The sequence below is a fragment of the Lissotriton helveticus genome, chromosome 8 (assembly GCF_964261635.1).
Source record: "Lissotriton helveticus chromosome 8, aLisHel1.1, whole genome shotgun sequence".
NCBI classification, from domain to species: domain Eukaryota; kingdom Metazoa; phylum Chordata; class Amphibia; order Caudata; family Salamandridae; genus Lissotriton; species Lissotriton helveticus.
Genome location: NC_136069.1, coordinates 1,526,887,924 through 1,526,911,914, shown reverse-complemented (window position 1 = coordinate 1,526,911,914; position 23,991 = coordinate 1,526,887,924). Strand labels below are relative to the sequence as shown.

The 23,991-nt window shown below is 40.9% G+C and overlaps 1 protein-coding gene across 1 annotated transcript in view; it reads left to right on the top strand.

Annotated features, from left to right (window-relative positions):
* The window catches only part of MYO7A (myosin VIIA), a 319,096-nt gene that overhangs the window by 218,374 nt on the left and 76,731 nt on the right, over positions 1 to 23,991 (top strand). The window contains exons 24-26 of the mRNA XM_078658511.1: positions 7,149 to 7,339; positions 9,280 to 9,404; positions 22,159 to 22,316. Of these exons, the coding sequence (XP_078514637.1) occupies positions 7,149 to 7,339; positions 9,280 to 9,404; positions 22,159 to 22,316 (474 nt within the window). The remainder of the gene's footprint in view (positions 1 to 7,148; positions 7,340 to 9,279; positions 9,405 to 22,158; positions 22,317 to 23,991) is intronic.

Below are 23,991 nucleotides of genomic sequence, written 5' to 3'. Positions count from 1 at the left end.
TTTCAGCATACCATCTAGCAAGTGGCAAGGATCTCTTACAGGGAAGCACTTGAGCTCAGGTATCCATTTTGACAGGTCATCACATAACTTTTTCATATACGTAGCAAATACAAACAATATCACTCCAGTCTTTGTTGAACTTGATAAGAACTTTTTGCAGCAGCACTTCAAGTGACACTTTTATATGTTTTCCAATTGTCTGGTGTCATATTTTCACTACTATCTCAGATGCTTTGTGACAGCACTCTTTTCTTATAACTATACTTTGCATTGAATGTTTAAAGTCTGGGGTGTTTGGCAGTTCACCTACTATCAACATTGACTCACTAGAAAAAGGGGCTGATCTATCAAAGGATTTTACCCATTCTCTGTCTGTGGGTAAATGTGATGGTACATATTGGGAAAGATTCTTAGGAAACCAGCTTTTTTACATATCTGTGAAATAACCAAACGTATCCAAAATATCAAATATGATTTTGATATTTCCTGATTATCTACAGTTTATAAAATACTTAAATAAGACCTAAAATATAGTTTTAAACCCTGAATTTAGACCAAAGACCACAACATTGAAAAAAACAAAAGGAAGAAGAAACAATATTTTAGTAACATCCCTAAACAACAAAACTCATGCAGAATAATGTTAGCCCAGTCTTTCTTGCTGCTGCCTTGTATAACAAAGTTACATTGCATTGGCCCATCAGAAAGAAATAAAAATAACTCTTTCACTCACTTTTTCCTTTCTTTGAATGGCATTTAGTTTGTGGTTGTGAAAGTGTTTTTTCAGTGTTTATAAGTTTACACTGGTGAGGACTATTTTCCTTTCTGTGGGGTTTTATCAGTTATTATAGGTTTAAACCTAAAACACGATAGCCTAAGTATGGTCAGTTCCTCAAATGACCATGGCACCTCCAGCAAATAATGTATATTGTGACTAAAATGTGTTATCACACTTACTATATACTCCTTTTTGTGACACTCAAAACCAGACAATCACTACAATGCTTTTCAATAGGGCAAAAGCAATGGAGCCTTGTCATCAGTGGGGAGGACACTCCCAGGTAGGAATGTGGCTTCTCCTTAGGCCCTTGGGCTCCACCCTATAAAATAACTACCTGGAAGTGTCATCCCCCATGGACAACATTGCTTAATTAGAATATCTGCTGCAACAACTGCTGGTGACTGCACAAATAGGCCTGAATCAATGTGGTCATATTATTATTATGAAACTTATAATGTGCACAGCTACCCCGAGGGGTTTACCGACGCAGAGACATGAGGCCAGTTGGCTGCTTAGAAATCTGTTTTCCAATCAGGAACTACAATTCTTAGCAAAGCATGGAATTCTTTACATTGCATAGTCATGTCACAAACGGTTTTGACCATCCTTGAGCATCTCAACAGTCTCCTATTTGCTGCGGGCACTCTTGTGCAAGGACAAGGGGTGAGTGCAAAGGACATTAAAGTACTGAAGGTTGTTTAGTTTCCTTTTCTTCTGCAGTCTTCATGACCACGTAGACTTTAGGATGACCGTGTCAGAGATACGAAAGGTCAAGCCAGCAGTAGCAACCGATTCCCCTGTTTATGCCTAATTCACGGCTATAGGACCAATATGTGAACAAAAAAATGCGGTCCTTTATGTGATAATCTGTTAGTTGGTGACAACATATTCTCTGTGCCTCTACTTTTTTGTCCAAATTATGACTTCTGCACACTTGGAGGTGAGCGTCATAATGGTTTTCTAAATACACTACTAGCATATTTTGCACATATTCCATTTGGAAATTATCTTTGTGAATAGATCTTTTTGGGCTCAATTAATGTTTACTCTCATAATGTAACTATAATGCACAAAAAAGCCACTTTGATCTCAAATTCCATATCCTGATAGTTGTGGATAGTTGTGGAATTTTATAATCAAAAAATGCAAATACAATACCAGGAAATGTGTGAATATTTTGTAGCTACTTCAGAGGTCAAAATACCTAATGCTTAGAGGATGAAAATTTAATGTGGCAAAATTCACTGATCCATCATGCACTAATTATATTGCACTCTAAACTCAGACATCGAGGCCGGCCCGCCTTGGGGACGCCGGTTCCCCTCCTTTTCTTTCACATTTCTCCGTTCTTCCAGTGGACTGTAGCCCTTTTCAGTGCTTGCCGTCATGCTGAGCACGGGGAAGGGGCAGAGCTGCTGGCACTCCTACGCCTGCTGGAGTTGGGGGTGCTGCACAGTGCTTCCTGGTGGTCCCGTGCAACAGGAGCTCCCCCTTCATTGGAAGTTGTTTGCTCCTGTTGGTGGTGATAAGAGTCCCAGACCTGGATCGGTGTCCACTTGTCATTCTTACCTACCTGGACCTGAGAGACCCTCCGCACCTGGCCCCTGAGTGGCCCTGGCCCATAATTGCATTGGGCGTACGCACAGTGGAGGTTGTTGTGGCCCCATCAGCACCAGGCCATGTCTTCTCTTCGCATAGGAAAGAAAGAACCCTTTGTCTTCGCTAAGTCCACCTCCAAGAAGGGAGAGGGAACACTTGGTCCTGTAGTGCCGGACCCGCGTGCAGAAGATACCGGAACAGTGAACGTTGACCGGGATGACTCCCCCATCACTAAACTTTCCTTATTTGGGACATTGCGGAGGGATTTTGGTGGTCCTAAACATGATATCAACACTGAACTTAAGGAACGGCGCCACGACCTGGAGGCAGTGAGTATGACAGTGGCGTCACTGGAGGAGGGCCGAGATGCTCACGAGGAGGAACTTGAGGAACTGTTGACACTATGCAATCAAAACCTGGATCTCCATTACAGCCTTGAAGATCTAGAGAACTGATCCCGCCATTCCAACATACGAATGAGGGGCGGTCCATCGGAGGCGATCTCGGGCAGTCTTGAAGACTTCGTTACCTGCCTTTTCAAACATGTTGCCCCCTCCTTACAGGACCAAGAGATCTTCTTAGACCGAACGCACTATGCCGGGACAACCTCAGGACATACTTACATGTCTTCATTCCTACCGACAGAAGGAGGTCATCATGTCGGCTGCACGGGATCTATCTGCCATCAACTTCGAGGGCCACCAGCTGAGGCTATACCAGGATCTTTCGGCATTGACATTAGAGCATCGGAGATCCATTAAGCCATTCACAGACCTCCTACGAGACCGGAATATCAAATGCAAAAGGGGCCAGCCCTTCTGACTTCAGTTTGTGTAGCAGGAGGAGGTCCAAGTGATATGCTCCTTGGAGGACTCACGGACAATCCCTGACACGCTGGATCTACAATCTCCCTCACGAGCGTCGTCCCCACTGCAACACCCTACGATGACAGCATCCACCTCACGACGCTCCAAGCGACGTAAGGCAAAGGTCTTGAGCAAATCATCTGAGGCAAACAGCCAGGAGGCCCGTAATAAATTATTCCAGCATTTCCAACGGGAAGGCGACCCGGACCTCGCAGCTGGAGACCATTGATCGTCTTTGTGTCTCGATTCATTCAGTATTAACTGACCACCGCCCCACTGGCACTGCGGACCGTGATGACTACTAAAATGTTATCCTATGCAGTGTTCCAGCCACAGATTCCCAGGATTCTGGTGAAGCTCCCCCCTATGGATAGGGCCTTATTGGTGAGCTTGCCGACAACATGTACCCTAGCAAACACTTGTTGTTCAACCCCAGGTGGGGGAAATGTTTGTATTCTTGTTTCTATTTTCTACTCTTTATTAATTCTGCTCTTTGCCCTCTCATTTCCTACCCCTTGCGTATTCCCACGGGGGATGGAGAAGGTCTTTCTGGTCATACCAGGCAGGTTGTTAGCTTTGCAGGTTCTACTCTATGGCACTAGATACACTGTAGCCTTGATATACACCCCTAACGAATGCCAGGAACCTTTTATCCGGGACTCCTTGAGTCAGTTTTTGACCACCTCAGACAAAGATGTGCTGGTGGGGGGAGACTTCAGCATTGCAATCGATGCCCATAGGGATCGGACTACCCCTAGGGTGGGTCAGGCAGGGGGACTCACTGTGGGCACCAAGCATTGGCTGGAGGAGGAAGGCTTAACCAATGTATGACATCATATGCATCTCCCATCTCTAAAATACACCCTTTTCTCAGCCGAACTCCAAACATATACCCGCATCGACTATTTTCTCACCATACCAGGAGTTACTCTTGAAACTGTCTCAGTAAACATCGTTGCGGCGGCGTTTTCTGACCACTCTTCCATCACTTTGCATCTCGAACTACGGGGAGGGCACAGGCCACAGCAACCTGGCGCCTTAACACAAAACTCCTCACCTACGACCAACTATGCTCTGACACCTTGGCAGCTTTAACCACCTTCCTGGAAATTAATGATATACCCACAACCACTCTGGCAACAGTATGGGAGATACTTAAGGTCATGGTTAGGGGACACTTCATTGCAATCACCACAGCTCATAGCAGGGACAGGCAGACTAAATGCCGCCAACTAGAAATACAGGTTAAGGAACTTGAGGCCACCCACGTACGTACAGGCTCGATCACGGACCGCCGCTAGTTGACAGCCACCCGGAAACAATTGCGGGAGATAGATATGGGTAAAGCAAAATACGCATTGCTCCACATTAGCCAAAAATATTATGCGGGTGGTAACAAGGCAGGACGGATACTTGTGTACTGCCTCCGAGCTCAGGTTACCGAATGGAGAATCCCTAAAATACAGGGAGTAGATGGTGTCCCCCTATCTAAAATTCTTTATGTCATACAGACTCTACCAATCCCCAGAGGATCTTAGACAAATTAGAGTCCCTTGGCGGGCAAATGTGCCAGAATAGCCAGAGCCCGAACGTACCTGCCATTAAAAGCGGCAGACTGTGGATTCCAAATCTTTGCTGCTACTATCAAGCAGCGCAATTTCACTAAATGGTAGAGTGGTCCTGTGTCGTAATGGAGAAGCATTGGTGTTTTGTGGACCAGGTGATTGCGGGCATGCACATTTGGAAATGCCATGGCTTACAAAGACCTGCAGGCCACCTAGTGTCTATATCTCGCCGGTGATCCAAGCCACCGTTTAGATCTGGTACCTAGTTCAGTTGCGGCATGGGCTGTTCACGCCACTATCTCTCAAACTCCCCTGATCGGCAACACAGATTTCCCCCCAGTGGCCACAGGATTGGAGTATATGGCTTGGCAGGAAACCAACTGCAAAAACTTGGAGACTTATTTAATTTAGAAGGCCTTATGGACTTCCCCACACTATAAGCTGCCTACGGCGTCCCTGAGGCTGCACGCTGGCAGTACCTTTAAGTTGCACACTGGGTGACAGACTTGGATCAGGCCACACTCCAGCAGAGAGCAGAGTATTAACACCCTTCGAAAAATGGTTACTGACAAGATATTCAGATAAGAAAATACTATCTGACCTTTCCTGTATGCACCACAGGCCCCATAAAATCAACCACACGCGTCAGATGGGAAAGGGAATGTGAGAGAACTTTCACTGACAGGGAGTGGATCGACATGCTGCACCGCGCCCGCGGATCTGCCCTAAACACCACCAGTAAAGAGATGCTCCTAAAAATCGCACATTACTGGTATCTTACCCCGGCTAAATTGGTTGCATGGGTTCCAATGGTGAAGACCGTTGCTGGCATCGCTGTGGCCAACAGGGCACACTTACTCACCTCCTATGGCAGTGTCCCAAGCTGCAATCCCTCCGGGACGATGTCCTGGTGGTAAATACTATATACACAACAGATATTCCAAGGTTTCCAATGTATATACAACTGGGCCTCCCAAACCCTCTCACCTACCCTCTATGGTCCCCCTGTGGTAGAGCCATCACTCTCGCACTAGGTGCAGCCAATAACCTCCTCCTCAGCAAATAAGGCACATAAGCTATCTGATACATTTAGATTGGCTACACAAGCTATGGGACACAATAGGGATGGAAAAGCTAACAGCATTGGTAACGCAACGCCTCCTCCTATTTGATAAGATGTGGCAACCCTCCCTTGCATATCTGTATGCGGAGTTTCGGGAGCTCTCCTGCCCTCGCTCCTTTTCGAGTCCTGCATTTAATAACAGTAGTTGCGCCTGATGAGCAACATGCTACCTGATTGCATCCCCCAGTTATACTGCTTACAAATAGCAGCGCTTAACCCCTTCCCCACTGTACTCTGTTTTCCTTTCTTGAGCTTTCATTCTAGCTTGCATTTTCTATTTGAATACGTAAGGTTCAGTGTCTATAATGTCCATACATCTCAACATCTAAGTCACTACCAGCCGATGGATGTAGTTGGGACGTTTTGTAATGAACTTATTTTGACAAAAATAAAATAGGTCTAAGTCCTAAACTGAGACATCAAAGTGAAGTGGTGCAGACTGGTTGAAAATTCCTCAGTACTTTAATTTTTCTTCTGTTCACACTTACCAAAGTAGGATTTCCTCAATACTACAGCCTACATGTGTTATGCAAGAATGTAAATTTGCCCACAGTAAATTTAATGGTTCTACACCCGGACCATGTCCTCCAAAAACATATAGGACTTGATTCTGAAACATTTTTCTGTGACTTACTCGTGTTGTACATCTCAATTCCCGGAGCACTGGCTTACTCCAGAAATTTATGAGTAAACCAGATGTATTACAGGACAAAATTACTTTTATTGTTACACCGATTAATGTACCCTTTCTTTCTAGCCACATTTGACCAATCGCCTCCTAATGGAAAAGTATACTTGGCTCTGAAACAATCAGAAGTCATATTCCTTGTAAAGAAGCCTCAGCTACTTTTGGTCTTCATGGCCTTTCGGTCTTTGAGTGTTTACTGTGTTGATTCAGTGGATACATCCATCCAAAGTGTAGTATCAACAATAATCAATTCTTTAGACTGACTATAGCACGGTGTATTGTATTTTTTATTTGTTGTGAGCATTTTATGTTATATTACTGTGTACATAATACTGTCTGACATAAATACTGTGTCTTAAATATTGTTGATAAAAATATGTCCCGTTTGGTTTAAATTTTCTGTTATTAACTTCGATGAGGAGATATTCTGACAATTATATTTTTATTATGTACCACTACAAGTGAAATGAATAATCTGTATCTGTTAGGACCATATAACTTGGTATCCTTGTTTACATACCTGCAGTTGGAGAAGACTCCGGGTTTCTCAGTTTCCTGAAAGGAGACCTGATTATCCTAGACCACGATACTGGAGAAGATGTGATGTCCTCTGGCTGGGCCTCTGGGATGAATGAAAGGACTAAGCAGAAGGGAGATTTTCCAACTGAGTGTGTGTATGTCTTGCCTACAGTCACTATGCCAGCGATGGAGGTTGTGGTAAGTATATGAGAATGTAACATTTGCTGTTACTGCTTATTGCTAACTGTGCAAAAACCTTGCAGGTTTGTTTTCTTCCCACTAATCTAGCATAGTATTTGAGGTTTCCCCTTCCTCAGGCGTTGAGTTGCAGTTGGCATTCATTTTCACATTTCTGTAGATTCCTTGTTTAGTACAAGACCCCCCTCCATCCAGAGAGAAGCACAAAAAATATGAAATTCCATTGATGTTTATTGGAGGTATGGTACATGTGAATATACTCTTAACTTAATGAGGAAGTTTGACATTTTAAGTCCCACTGGCGTGATTTAAAGGGGTTGTTGCTATTTCTAGTCAGTGGCCAAGATTGAGAGTAACAAAAATGTGCAGTGGGGTGAAAGTCTCGAAAATACTTCAGTTACCCTCATAGGCTTCCCAGGATGTACCTTTGCAAAGCCTATTTGCACCTGTTTGGAATGGAGAAGCATTTCACACTCAGTAGTTACAATATTGTGTACTACAAACACCAGAATGTTGTACAGGAACACCGTGAGTAACTTTTCATTCCTCTTTCTGTATCCCATATCTTGATATGTCCTAAGTGGACTCTTATCTGAGAATTTTATTAAGAGATTGTAATGTGATAATACGGGAGAAATATCTTTATTTGTCCTTGTTGTTTCCTCTTTCTATGTGTGCTGCAGCATACATACAGCATACGTACAAAGAGGGAAACACCTTAATGGATTGTTTCTGTGCAGGAAGATGCCCCTTCCTGCACAAAAACAATCCTGCCGACAACTCGGGCACCCTTGCATCATGGCGCAAGAGTGCCTGCATTGGCGCTAGGCTGCCGATATGGCACCAGGGCAGAGTGAAAGGACAGGAATGCACCGTATTAAACAAATTCGGAGCATTCCTAAACTTTCACTTTGACGCTGGGCAATGCAGCAAGGTGTTTTGATATGCTGCGGTGTGCCAAATCCCCATAAATATGCCCCTGGATGTCTAAGCATTGGCTCAGATATAATCCTTCTATCCGTTCTGTGTAGGTAACATTTACATGCAATAGGCACACGTGGAAATGGGAGTGGTGCATTTAGAGGGCGTGGTAACATGAATGGAGAGGTATTTTTCACTTCTACCCTGACTTCATGGCTCAGCAGTCTCTAGGGAATGTCTTTATTTACCACAACAAGGACTGTCAATAATTTTGCTTATCATATATCCCTTATCCATCCCTGGACCATGTTCTTGCCCAGAGTTAGCATGGAATGTTGAGCTCTGGAGATGCCCTCAAATAATCAAGGTTCCTGGAGACTGAGGAATTTAGATAAGATGATGGCTGATGGATAGATGTTCATGATTCAGTTAATGTGTTGGCCATTATATCATTTGGTTACATTTAATTAATAAACAGATAAAAAGTACTATATATGAAAATATGGGAATGTCTTTAAATGCAGAAGAAAAAATATAGGAAAATATATTTTCCGAAGTAAATAGTCTGTGAAATATGCATATTTTAAATACATATAAATACATATAAAATAAGCTACATTTGTTACATATTATAAATAATTGTAAAAGGTTTTGTGAAATGTTGTGCTTTTCTATATAAATTATTGTTGGAAGGGATTGGCATTTAAGATGTGGGTAGTACAGGTATTAGGCCATCTAACCTCTCAGATGTATGTACCTGCTTAGCTCTGTAAATGAACTTAGAATGCAGACAAACAAAAATAGGTAGTGCCAGTATTCTAAGCTGTTTTATTTGCTGAGCCTATTCCAGATAATTCAAATTAGACCTCTGTCTGTCTTTGTTCTCTATAATATCACCAGTGTCTCCTAATGTAATTCAGCTACATTCTGGGTTGTTGGGCATTCAAAAAGCTTGTCTCTATCTGTTCCAAATAGTCATTCAGCAGTGATCTAATCCTTGTCACATCTTTTTTCATTAGGCCTTGGTCACAATGACACCAGACCAGCGACAGGATGTGGTCAGAGTATCACAGCAGGCGTCATCAGAGAGTGAAGAAAAAGTGAAGCCATATACACTGGAGGAGTTTTCTTATGATTATTTCAGGTAGAAAAACATAAAGGCAATAGCTTACTTAGTAGAATTTGAAAATATGATGTTACATTGCACTACAAATTCATTGGTAGAAGAGCAGGTGGAAGGGGGTTTAAATGATGACATAGTTTGCTTAATGATGTCAGGTGCATGAAACATGAAGGGAGCCTCTTAAGCAACATTTTGATTTTACGTTCGATTACTTTAGTTTTCTGATAGTTTCTTTTATTGTAAATAAATATAAGTACATGCTCCCTAATTTTGGTGAAAGTTGGATTTTGTGAAGGAGAAACAAGACGAGGAAACATAGGGATTTTTTTAATTGATGTGTTGTAAGAGAGTATTCACCAAATAAAGGCAGATGCCACAAACGCTGACCTCACTGTGTTTCCACCATATTTAAATGTGGTGGAATTGCTGCTTTTCAAATGACAGAGACTCTGGCGGCTCCACCGTTCAACATACCTTTGTGGTGATCCAATCACCACTGCCGAGCAGCTGACTCCTTGGTGTCTGCCATATTTAAAAATGGTCTTCTGACACTGTGTTTTTTCTTTCCCGGGCTGCAAACACATTTCATGGCAGTCTAGGTAGGGAAACACAGGTAATGTCCCCCTATAGTAAACACCTGGCACACGAGGAGCATTGTTCCTTCGTTTTTTCAGGAAAAAAAGTCAATTAGTGACTTGTGTTAGAAAAACCAAAACAGAAAACTGTCAATGATAATTTTTACCAAGACTGCTCCTGCTGTTTTGCAAAAAAGAGAATAAATACAAATAAAAACATCCACCCTTATTGCAAGGGTCTCTAAAAGTATTTTACCAGAATATTTAATTTGATCTGATATTGTTTTAGACTAGACTATTGACACAATTACTATTCTTAACTCCACTTAAATGCACCTTGAGGAAATATACATATTCAACTTACTTAGATGTGGTCATAAGAGTAGTAAACTTATGTAAATATATATACCTACATGAAATGATGTACTTTGTATTCTGGCATACTACTACTCTTAATATGGCAGAAGTCTTGCCTTACCCACCTCAGGGACTTACTTCAACTCCTGTCTCTAAATGACTTGGAGATCTGCTAAACTGGACTGAAGGGAGAAGGAATAGCACAAGGCTATTAGCTCTTGTCTAGTTTTAATATCAAGTTTGCAGATGACATGAAAATTAATTTTGAAAGGTTCATCAAGGACGTTTTTCTTAACAATGCTCTGGTAAATGGTCCCACAGTACCTTCTCCATAGGTTTATATTAATTTATTTTTGTAATTCTATGTTGGTATGAACACGTCTCAGAGGGCATGAGAGAACAATTTTGATGTAGTCGTTTTGGGAGGCCGCCATTTACGCAGAAGGGCAGGTGATTACACTGTCAGGAATACAGCTGTATAAGCGATTTCATTATGTATTAAATAATGACAATAATATTTAAAGCCATTATGGCAAATATGAATGCTCAGTCATCATACTCAAATGGTGTTTTTTAGGAAAACTATCATTATGATCAGTGATCACATTTCTTTTTAGATTCCTAATAGCAATTTAACAAGCATCATAGAGCAGTGTTGAAGATACACGAGGCACGTGGGCTGATCCAGGTATTTCTGTAGACATGTCTTTGTAAGGTATTCTTAAACTGGTAGAAAGTGACAATGAGTTCCAAACTCATACAAAAGCTTGTGAAATAGTTAATCTCATGTTGAAGCATTGGATTTGGAAGATATGGTTTCCTTTACTTCTAAATGTGTATGAACCCCTGGAGATGGTCAGTTTTGTGATAAATATTTTGGGCTACAGAGGTCTAGTCTAGGGCGTTGTTGGTAAAGTAGACCTGTGGGCATCTCACCTCATGCTCTCCACACCACTGGAGTCAAGCTATCCTGGCTGAAGACGGCTGATAGCCAGAAACCGGTCCTAGGATGCTTGATTCCGGTCCAGGAAAGACATGGCTTGGCAGTTCGGGCTGGACTGTTCCCATGAGGCACAGGGTCAAGACTGATTTGCATATGGCCATGTCTGAACTGGGGTGGTGTGGAGTGCGAAAAAACTATGGATTTAGGCCCAGATCTCCGTACTGTGGTGAATGTATGACATTGTTCTGCATTCTGTCTATCAATTGCTGTTTTGGCATCTCACCTCAACCAGGAGCATTTTTGCAAGGGCAAGAAGGGCATACTGTGATCTCTTTTATGAATAGTACAGACTGAAAGGGCTGCAGCATGAAGGGCATGAGGTACCAGCATTGTTTATTAAATCAGTTAGAATCTATAATGTGAACAGGGGAGGACAAGTGAGCGCAGTGCTAATTTGAGCCCCCTCTAGGTTTATTTTGTTATCCTATATAAAACCTAAGATCAAGGGCCGCAATTCAGCATGCTCAATTTCATTTATCGATTTTCCACCGAGTTGGACGTTTGGATTAGGAGAAATACAGTTTTGTGTGATTTTCGTCCTCCTTGTCAGTTGGTTAAACAGTATTTCTTAAGTGAGTGGTCTGAGTATGAGGATACATTGATATACATCTACTTCCCATCCGGATTTTAGTTTATTTCATTATTTACCTTTTTATTGCTTGCGATAGCTGATGGAGCACTGAACAACAAGCCTACAATAGAAACCGTCAAAGAAAAAGCAGTCATTAACAATAGAGCTCATCTAATATTAAGAAGAAATTGTTGGAACAAAAAAAGTCTTTCAATTGCTTTTTAAAGGTGGAAGTGAGCGCTGATACTGTACGCTTATGTAATGATCGGTTGCTTACTTTGTACTGCCAAATGTAACATATCAGTGTAACATTCAATCAAAAAATAAATTCTTTAAAAAAAAGTACAGGTAGAAGTGAGCTAGGGAGTCTGAGTTCTGGTGGAAGAGAGTTCCATTACATAGGGGCAGCAACAGAGGAAGCCTTATTGAAGGTGCATGCCTTCTTGGCTAAAGGGATGATGTAAAGATGGGCAATGAATGTCCTGTGAGTGTTGCAAAGAAGCATTAAGCCAGTGAAGCAAGCATGCCTAGCATTTCATAATAGTTATCCTCAATTACACATCCTTCTATCTTCTATCCAACCATCCTCTCATCTTTCACTCCTTCTTTTTATCGTTGCATTCATCCATCCTTTCTCGGATCCATGCATTCATTCTTCCTTCCATCCATTCTCCCTTTACTATCCCTCTTTTCACCCTTCCATCAGCCATTTACACCCTTGCTGACTTATTTTCAGGATACCTTTCTTTTACCGTTACCTTCATTTCGTTCTTCTTTTTGCCTAGTCTTTACCTTTCCTTCCTTTTACACTTTCCTCATTTTTACCCTTCCTTATTTTTACCCTTCCATCCTTTAACCCTTCCTTCCTTGAACCTTTCCTTCCATCCTTTCACATTTTCCCTCCCTTTCTTTCACTTTCTTTCACCCTTTCTTCACACATTCCTTTTCCGCTTCTTTCTCTTTTTCATCTAAACGTCTTTCTTTACTCTCCTCCTTATTATTTTTTCTTACCTTTCTCTCAACAAATGAGCTTTTTTTCTCTGTTCCTTTTTACCAGGTTTCATAATTTCTCTTCATTTGCCCTCTTTGCTGTACTCCTCTCATTTGCTCACAAAACCAAGCTGTGTTATGGTACTCCCATTTCGTTTTCCCATGATCTTTTATCTGGACATGCTAACAGAAGAGGCTTTTAAAAAAAAAAATTAAATAATATTCTAATGGGACTCATTTTACCAATAGGCCCAGTTACAAACCCCATTTTAGCTGCTAGAGTGTGAGATTCACCACACCATTGGCTGTAAGCCATGCAAGTAAAGCATGTCAGCGTAAAATGGATTTGTGCCTCAATGGGCAGCCAGTGCAATGTTCTGACTGCAGGCGTAATATGGTGAGGCATCCTTATTCCATTACTAGCCCTAGTGACTTAGTACAATACAGACCTCAGCAGAAGGAGAGCACATATAAGACGTCTCCCTACCAGGATTTTTCCAATGTCCTTGCGTATAGTCCCAACAATTGAACTGCTACCCGAAAAGCTGAAATAGTGCGTATGGGTTTTTGGCAATATGCGCCTCCATAGTTAAGTTGGTGTCAAGCAAGAAACCCATGGCAGGAATCAGTGTACTGATGGTGCTATTTCTATTAATTCCTGAGAGAGTGAAGATTGAATTTGAAACTTACACTGACCTGAAGAGAGGAGACTCCCTATTGCTGATATTGAATTTCAGATAAGCTTAAGTCATGTAGGCCTCGATGTTTGATGTGCAGTTCTGCAGTTAAATAACATCAGCTTGAGACAGTACATTAAGATATGCAGCAGCATGAGAAATTTGGCACCTTCTCCAGCAGCAATTCTTTGAATGTCCTCAAAGCTTAGCTGCCTCCATGCTGTAATGGAAACAGAAGCCATATGTATTAGATCTGAGGCGTTTGAAGCATTTAATGTGGGGTTGCAGTTCTTAGGAATTAACTTTCTTTAAACTCTTCCCTACAAAAGAGAGACTGCCTACCAGATAAAAGTTGCAAAAAAAATAAAGTGGTCTAAGGAAGGTTTTTTTCAAAAGTGATGGGAGAGTTTGGTCTTTAAACCATCCTATACTTTGCTTTAAAGGTAAATGTATTATAAAGAGGGTTAATGGAAGTCAAAGAAATGTTTGTGGATAAATTTGGCTCAAATTACAACCTTGGCATAAAAAGTGGTGTAAGTGACTTAAGTGAGCTAGAAAGCTCAAATATCAAGATTGCAGAGAAATTAATTCAAAGTTGGACAGTCTAAGACACCGCCTAATGCACAGACAGTAAGATCTTAAATATCATCTTGAACTACCTTAATCTTGCAATGAAAACTTAATGAAATTTTGTGCAGGCCACTTCGAATGATGACAGGGTTTAGCAAACAGATGAATAGTATGAAATCAGATTGTTGAACCATTTTGGTTAGAGGAGTATACTAAGAGGATTTAGCATCTTTAATAAAAGTCTGTGTGTTTCTTTGTTCCTTTAGCCACATAAAGATGACTGTTTATACTCAAAACCTACAGAAAGTTTCTAAGAGACTTAGCATAAGTGGTGATAATAGAGGTGCCAATAGTGAGCCTTGCGTAAATTCACAAGTTAGGAGAGAGCTTCTTTAATTTATACTCGTTACACACTAGTTGTAAGACAGGTTTTCAACCATTTCACTGCTACATCATCACCCCTTTTTCAGAGTGAAAAGGAGGATATTATGGTCTTCCGTATCAAAGGCTGAGGATAAATCTATCATGATGTGTAGTCAATTTTTATTTCATCAAAAATATTCTAGGGATATCAATCACTATTACTGCTGAAGGTTCAGTTCTGAGTACAGAGCAGAGGCATGATTCAAGAAATTGTTGGCTTCCAAACAACAAAGTTTACTAAGACTTTAGTTACAAATGGTAGGCCAGTGATGAGGTAGAAGCACTCCAGGCATGCCCAACTTTTTAGGGAGTCGTGTGCCATATCATTTGCGAAGGATTCGAACATGTTTTTGAACCAGGTTTGTAGTTACATGTAGCAGATCTTATTTGCACAATTAGAATGTACCATATCATTGCATAATTTGAGGCATATGTTTCTCTTTCCTGAATCTTCAGACTTGTTTTAAATGGGTCATTAACAGTTGGATTTATTTGTTCTATTGATACTGGAAGATTTCAAAACACATGATGATTACCCTTTAGCGGTATTCATTTTGTTTTAGAAATATTTAGCAAATTTTTCACATTTCTCTTTCCTGATTTCTGGTTTGGTTACATGAATGCAGGACTCCTTCAGAATTTCAAAAAGCTTTCTAAATCTGTATTGTGCCTTATTCAGTTGAGTTCTGAAGTAGTGTGCCTTGGCATTATAGAAAAGTGTTTTATTACAGGGTGCTATTAATTGTGATAAAAATAGGAAAATGAAAACAATTCTTGTTTTTTAAGGCGTGCTGTATCGTCAACACGACCGTTCCAGAATGTGATTACAGTTCTTGATCTGCTTTGGAAAGTTACCTTCCCTCTTAGATTTAGGGGTTTATCACAGGTCCTCCAAGCTGGTTTGACTTGGTGTTTGATAATTCTTTCCTACCCTCTGATAGATTAATCGATTGCCTACAAAAGTGAAGCTTGGTGATGGAAAAATGCTATTGGTGAAGGGGGCACTGCCAATGGTCAAACGCAGAATAAAAGGTTAATGCAGCCACTACATTGTATTGGTAACAAATGGGCTGAAAGTCTTTATGGCGATGATTCTGTAGAAGATGCTATATGGAATTATGGTTTATTATTTTGTTTTGTTTTTGTTTGTTAAGACATCAGGATACGGTCACTGCCTTCATCAGATTTTGATCTACCTTGATGAGGTTCAGTATCCTTACTCCCTGATGTTGTAAGTAAAGATTCTGCTGCCCAACAATGAAGTCCTCAAGCAAAGTTGCTTAGCAACAATCGGATACTCTTTCTGGGCCTGTTCAGTGTTTAAAACTGCAAAGCCGGGTTTGAGATGCATACAGAAGTTATGCTCAAGCCATCCGACAGAGACTCGAGATTTGAGGTGGCAAAAATGTTCCCCCCCTCAAAACTAGAGGAACACAGTGCTTTAAGAGTTGCCAGATTCTTTTTCATAAGTGCTTGTTTTTAACATCCCCTATCTAACAGACACAACATATAGAATTATAGATGGGTACCGCAGCCGCGGCCGGTAGTGGGAGTACCGGCCGGGCGGTGATGTGGGGAGTGGGAGAGGCAGGGTGGGGGGGTAGTAATGTATGGTTTACGAACTTTAACAGGTAAGTAAACATAAAAATAAATACAAATAATTTCGTTGCGCGCACTGCATCGCATTTGGTGATGCAGTGCGCGCAACAAAATTAGTTTTATTTATTTTTATGTTTACTTACCTGTTAAAGTCCGTAATCCATACATTACAACCCCCCACCCTGCCCCTCCCTCTCCCCAAGTCACCGCCCGGCCGGTACTCACACTACCGGCCGCGGCTGGGGTACCGTGAATTACGGAGATGTTTTTCATGAGGTCACTCAGAACCCTGAGGTGAAAAACACCCCCGTAATTCACTTTTTACCTATCTATAATTTTATGTCCTGTATGGCCCCCTAAACCATCCACTCCTGCTTTCAACTGCTACACAGAGGCAGAGGAGTAATGAGGGGGTCATTCGTAATGACCCACATATATCAAAAAAATCCTTACCTGCCATCCTTAACCAACCCTCACTACTTTCCCTGTCTTCCTCCCCCTTCTGCAGCTGTTCTTTCTGCTTTCAGTCAAAGCTGACACGCAGTACTGCATTGACAGACTCTCAGAGTGCCCTGCCAACCTGGCCTGGAAGGCCTTTATGGTGCAGCAAAAGTAGGAAACACGTTTTATTATTAACTGTTGCTACATCATAGCAGTGAGTTGAGTTACCAGAGTTAGAATCTGGTGTAAAAACAGAGTTTCTCTATGGGAGCCATACATAACAATGCTTAAACCAAAGCCTTAAGCAAACTGAAATATACCAGTCCACCTGGTTAGGAGACAAGTCCATCTGATCCTGGGGTCTACTCATTACTTATAATGTCCTTGTTGCAAGGGGCAAAATAGTCACAAGGTCATTGATGCGTGGTCCTCTATTAGCACAAATATTGTAAATTCACAGTGTCTGATTAGTGTGGACATACTGCATCTGAGGATAGAAATAACTAATTAAATATGCCTTCAAGTGAAAGGAGGAGAATCACCCCTTTCATGTCTGTAGATACTCTGGGGAACTGTAATACTTGCTAATATACCTCTGTGTTCTCTCACCCTCCCACCCCCAAAAAACCCCAGATAAAATTAGTTAAGCATACACTACCTGGTGATATAATTGCACTTCCTTTGGGTGAAAAGGCCTGGCTTCAACCTTCATCATCGAATGTGCCCAGATGCTCAGGTGTGATTTAAAGAGATCAGTAAGCTGTGGTTATAATCTATCGGATGTAGTCCTGGAAGTTTCTTTGCTTTGATTGGGCAGAATAGCTATTTTTGCCGTACAAAGCAACAATTCACAACAGCAGTTCAGTTTGCGGGAACAGGCCTAGAATATGTATAGGGCGATGGGACATAAGGACTGATCAAAATGTGAAACCATTATACAAACTAGAAGTTTATTAACACGTCTAAACCTAGCATGAGAAATTCGGTTTAAAAGAGATGGGTATTGAAATTTTTCTACCCACTTTCTCCATTTGAGGGCTGGTTAAATATAGCTTGGGAAATACAGATTGCTAATGACTCTTTTCTCTCTAGTGGAGAGACTGAGATCCCTGAGCTGGAAATTTCCCTTCAAGTGATAAGGACCAAACCATGAATTGTTTTTGGGATAGGTACTAAAAATGATCTGGGCCAAGGTTTGACTGGTTTGCAATAGTTTTGGGACAACTGATCTCAAAATGGAAGATATGCAACACAAAGGTAGACCCACTGGGTAGCAAGTGTAATCACGAGATCTGTTGTACCTTTATTAATGGCAGCAAGGCTACACTAGGTTTTATGGAGTCACATTAGAGGTCTGATAATGGTCAGAAGCCATCCACAGTCATGAAAAAAGTTGTGAGGGAAATAGCAGGATCTGTTGCATATGGTAATATGTTATCCCTTCATTGAAATGTTTGTATTATTATGTGCCCATGCCAGTGAGCTATCAACAGACCAGCTATTTGATCAACAATACCGCAGAATTGGAGAGAAGAAACAGTCCTGCTGGGTTCCGTTTTGTATTGCAGTTGGATCTATCATTATACAATTCTTCTTCAATCTTTCTAACAAATTGGCATTTAGCAAACTCACATGTGGCCTGTAGTTACAAATGAAGCCTGTTCTCCAAAACACATAATGCATACATAACAAATGGTCGACCCATCTGCGGTAGGAATAGCTTTATGATAATCTAGAGTAAAGATGCTGTAAAATATGAAACTATGATCTATTTGGGATGAAGCTGATTATGCTGTAGAAACCGTGAAGAAAAGGGTCTTATATTCAGAATCTTTGGTAAAGGCTCGATACCTGTATCGATGAGAAAGATTGGTCAGTAGGCTCAACAAAAGTTGGCGTCCTTCCCGAGTTTAGCAGTAGATTAACAGGATGCAGAGTTCTTTCCTACTGAATTGATACCTTCCAGTCACACAGCCTACTCTGAAAATGTTAGTTCTGGATCCAAGGAGCTAACAAATGTCAGTTCTTCTTTTGAAACCAAATCATGAAAGTACTTATCAGAAGCAGTTGTATAACTATGTTTGTAGGCTACAGCAGATGTCCAACTGCTTAGCAACAGAAAAAGATATTTCACTAACACTAAAGGTATTTTAAGGGATGAAATCAGTTTGCAAAAAAACATTCAGGCTTCAACCCTACTCAGAGTCTCAAATCCTCAACAGAAGAAACACTTCACCCTCCGGGAACGCCCTTTTAGAAGATTGAAAATTAGGTGACACTGTGTGTTTCTGAAAGGATCCATTTGGATGCCAAATTCACACAACATTTGAAACATTCTTCTCTGCTGCCAAATGCTAACTGAAAAGAAACCTCAGCTCCTGAAATTTGTGATGGCTAATTGCCAACAATTAGATTATATTCTGGCAGCTTAATTCCATGACTGACGGCCCTATTATGAGTTTGTGGCCAGTTTTATTCTGTCAGAATGTGGTGCATGTCAGTCCGTCATATTACAAGTGCATATTAGTCAATGGGACTTGCAGTTTAGTAACCTCATTTTGACAACTAATCAAATCTGCCAAACTCTAAATGCCCCAAGTTAAATAAAAGCTATAACAATTTAACACCATGCCAAAGCTCCACTAAAATATCCACACAAAATAAACCTGCCTGCAATCCCTGCCTTCTTTCGTACACTGATCCACCTGAAATTGACATAAAAGGTATCTTCACAAGCCTTTGACAGCTCCTCAACCTGTAATATCATATCCAGGAAAATGTTCAATGAGTGAGCATTAGATAATAATGGCTTTAAGGAACAAATGGAGGATAGACAAGCTTGTTAGTCCTTCTAGACCTCATGCATCAGTGCAGCATTTATCACCATTAACCCCATGATTCTGTTTTCATGGATAGCAACAGAACTTCTACAACCTACTGGATTCTAAACCAAGCTGCTCTTTTCTCAGTGCCACAAGGAACAACAAACACCCACTATCCACATTTCCAGAGAAATCACCACAAGAAACACAATCAAGCCCCTATGTTTGGCATTACAGCTTGATAGGTGGTGCTATATTTTTCAACCCTGCTCAAGTTCCACCATTGTAAAATTAAGTACAATGGTACATAATGTTCACAGGTGTGATATATTGCTACACTTGCTTTTGTGATGGTCTTGTTCTTCAGTAGCAGATCGAATATGCTATCTACAGTGGCCAGACATCCATCTCCACTATCTCTCATGCTGTTAAAATGTTAAAGGAGCCCTGTAGAGACATAGAGACAACCAGGTCTGACCGGGAGCTCTCCCTTTGTCCCTCAGGTTTCAAATAATTTCACCAACTTTATCGCGAATGAGGTCCCAACTTTTACAATTAATAAACAATAATACGCTATATATTTCAATACTGCTTAAAGTTTACTGATTCACTTCAAACATTTCCATACAGTGAAAATTTCAAAGTCTAAAGCAATATAAACAGACATAAATAAATGTAATGCACTCTTATCTATACTTGTGCCAACAATCATCAATTTAAAGAAAAAATAACAACATTTCCCAATGCATTTCGAGTCTAAATAGACCCTTCTTCAGGGAATATGACTTTTAAAGATAAATCCTTGATATTCAGTATTTGTTCGGGTGGTTTGCACCTCAGTTCCGTTTCCGGGCACTACAAAATAATGTGATGTTACAGTATACACAGCGCTGTATACATGATTAACAATTCGAATTAACACCAATTTCCAAAAATGTATAGGTGAATGAGTGAAAAGTCAAGAAAGACCTAAAACCGATCAATTATGAACACTCAACCGCTAACTACCGCCACCAACCGAAAATGAAAGAGTGAGGAAAATAATCATAACCTATGCGGTGTGTCTATAATCAGGTGTCAACTAACTCTATTTGTGCCAAAACCACATAGTGGTAAAAATAACTAGCGCTCACTTACCCTAACCTTGTGACTACTACGATAAACCGTATCTGAGTACCGGGGCTTGTGATACCCCCATCTGAAAATGACGTAAATGCAATTGAGTAACAACTAGAATATTTGAGCCAATGATGCCAAAAGTTTACATTGCCCCACGCTTACCCGGTTCTAAAGATGTGCCTTCCGAGCTATCTCCCCGACTTCTCCTGTTCTTCAATGTTCTTCCAAATGTTCCCACTTGAACAATAAGTGAAGAAACGAATCAGAAATTAAAACCGCTTTACCCCTCGGGTACACTGTGTCGTGCACAGATTATAACGTTATCTTCAAGACTCCTACCTCGCTCACCACGGCGTGCTGCAAACTCTGACCCACTGATTACTTCCGGCATAAACATCCGGTCCGTCATTAATTTCTATTTATAGCGAGACGCTACCAAGGCCCGTAGAGATTATTTTAAAAGAAGAGACTTGAGTGAAGGTGCTACTAAGTACTCTATGGTGTAAAAATGAAGAGTGTAATAAAGTCCCGATTTTTTAAGGAAAAAAAGTATAATAAAACGAGAGTTAAACAAAAACTATTAAAACAAGGTAGTGTATAACATTCACAGAAATTAGGTGTCAATCCTGTACAAAGTGTTGCATGAGTGCAAACATGGCTTAAGTAGGGTAACATTTATGCAAATGACGATTGAACCTAAAAGGACTACCATGTCTGCTCTTTACTTGCGCTAAACATATTAGTATTACAACATCGCTTGAAAAAATTAACAATAGATGTCTTGACTTTATGATATTCAATCAATGTCGTTGCATGCAGACGTTGGTTAACCTCCCTGCGCATAGTGTATTCGAGTTGCTTCAACATTTGTGTTGTGGTGCCTTCCGACGTGCTGAACGTGCGTACTTGTTCAATCAATGAGTAAATGGATGCTGCTTCATCTGTACCATATACTTTTGTTTCAGCCTGATTGAGCGTCAGGTTCGATATCTCTTTAAAGGAAGCCATTATCAAAGGTTATGTGGGTGCTGGTCTAGTGAATGGGCCGTACTGAAACTGCAATGTAATTGTCTAGCCTGCACACCCTAAGTGAAACCAATTAATCAAAAGTGAGATAGTTCAAACTGATGTTGGGAGCAGTTTCAAAATGTTAAAGGAGCCATCCAGTGTACAGAAACAAACAGTACTGTTTGCCCAGTTTTGCATCGTTAACAATCAGCAACAACAGGCATTCCAGAATGTGGCTTGGTTAGATGATGATAGCTTGTGCTTTGCAATCTGTTGTGACATCATTTACCGGATGCCCCTTTAAAAATTCCTGCTGTCCCCTTAGCTGCAAACATCTAAATGAACAAGGCCCACCTCACTTAAGAGTGTAATGTCAGTCGTCCAGTGCTGAGATAGTGAATATAAGAGTAAATGTCTGACAAAACAATGCTTGCAAAATGAGAATCCCTCCAGTACCTGCAATATAATAAATGTTGATATTTGATTTAGCAAATATATTGACGTTTACTTTCCCATTGTCAAAGAAAGGAAAACTAGGCTAGATCCCCTGATTTCTCAGTGTATCGAAGTACATGAGCACACATTCGCTAATCTCTTTATTCTTCTGTGTCTCCTTTCAGGCCCCCTCCGAAGCATACGCTGAGTCGAGTGATGATAACCAAGAATCGAGGGAAAGACAAGCTCTGGACCTACACTCGAGACCCGATCAAGCAGGCTCTCCTGAAGAAGGTCCTGACCAGTGAGGAGCTGTCGCAGGAGGCTTGCATGTCATTCATCGATATCCTTTGAGTGATATCTTAAGGCTTGAAGGGAATCTCTGACGGTGATTCTAGGTTTGGCGAGAGGAGGGAGGTTTCTCCACTGACCCATCTTATCTTAAAAAAGGTTCACATTTTCCATTGCACTTACGTTGTCTGCATGCATGGTCTGTCACTGAGGCTCCCGTTTGACGACACTGTTGAACTACTTCCACCATCATGCCTGACATGAAGGAGCTAGTTTGTTCCACACCTGACGTCTGTTACTCTGAGCTGGTGGTGGTTGTGAGTCTCTACTGGCTGCAGTGGCATGGCATTGATTGATGAATAATTAAGAGATACAGGCCTGTAGCCTACAGGCTCAATGACACTTATGCTTTTCTAGGCATGTGCTGCACTTCAGGCTTTATGGCTTTACAGAGTTCATCCAGTGAATGACATCCCAATACATCTTAACCTTGGTCGGTTCTAACTGCAATCTGTTGATTTAAATTGTTACATGAAATCAGTACAGAATAAAGGGTTTGTGCGAAACACATCATATAAAGTTCCCTGATACATACAATCATGTGCGTTATGTATAAAACTGGATTGTATTTTGACTGTCACATTTCACATTCACATTTTGTGCTCACAAAACTTGATTTGCACTCTAAATATTATACCAGTATGTTGTAATGGTACATGCCAGCGAATGTACTCATTAGGATGTTGAGTTGGTGTTTGTGGATTTTCAAGCTTTGGAAAGTTGATGGTATTGAACGCAAATATGCCTGCATATTTGTAGGTATTCACAGACATGTGCAAAGCATATCCCCACCCTGGATATGTTTGCTCTTTCAAGGGCAGAAGTAAATGTATTTCCAAGATGGGAATGGGGAGACGACATCCCAAAAACTGGTGTGTGATACAGGGTTGTGGGTTTCTTTATAGGAAACACTATTTTTGCTGTGGATACATAACCTCAGTGTTTTAAAGTGCAATTAAAGTTGTGTGTTACTTTGATACTTGTGTGTACACATGCATAAAAGAGTTCCTTGGGAGACCTAATTTACTAAGTAAAAAAGTTACTAGTGCAAGTGCTCTTAAAATTTCTTTGGTTAGCTCTTCATTCCATTGTTAATTAGTTCACTACACATTAGAAAAGAGGGTCAAACACATTAAAATTAGTTATGACTGCACTGTAATAGTGACAGTTGAGCCAGAGCTGTTGCACTTCTCCTTTGAACTGTAAAATAGGCAACTGCAGGTGCATTTTTGCCTTGCTGGGAATCATTCGAGACCCCACTGTGCAGCAATCTAGCGACCTAATTCTGAGCATTCTTCTCTCAATTGACAAATCCTATTGAACAAGAAGAAATTCAGACATTCAGTGACTCATACACTGCCTGCACATCATCTCCACTTGGATGTCCGGCGCCTACCTGAAGCTCAACCCAAACAAAACAGAATTTCTGTTATTGCCTGAACAACAATCAAGAAGTAGTACAAATCTGACTCAATGACGTGAACCTTGAGGGCCTTGAACCAAAACTTTCAATGAATGCAAAGTCGCTTGGATTTACCTTCAACACTAACTTCTAAGAAAGAGAAACCATGTCTGACAGAAAGTGACTTAAGAACTTCTGTTCAAGCCCTTGTACTCTCACATCTAGATAGTGATAGCAGCCAGCTCCGTGGCCACATGGGCTCAAC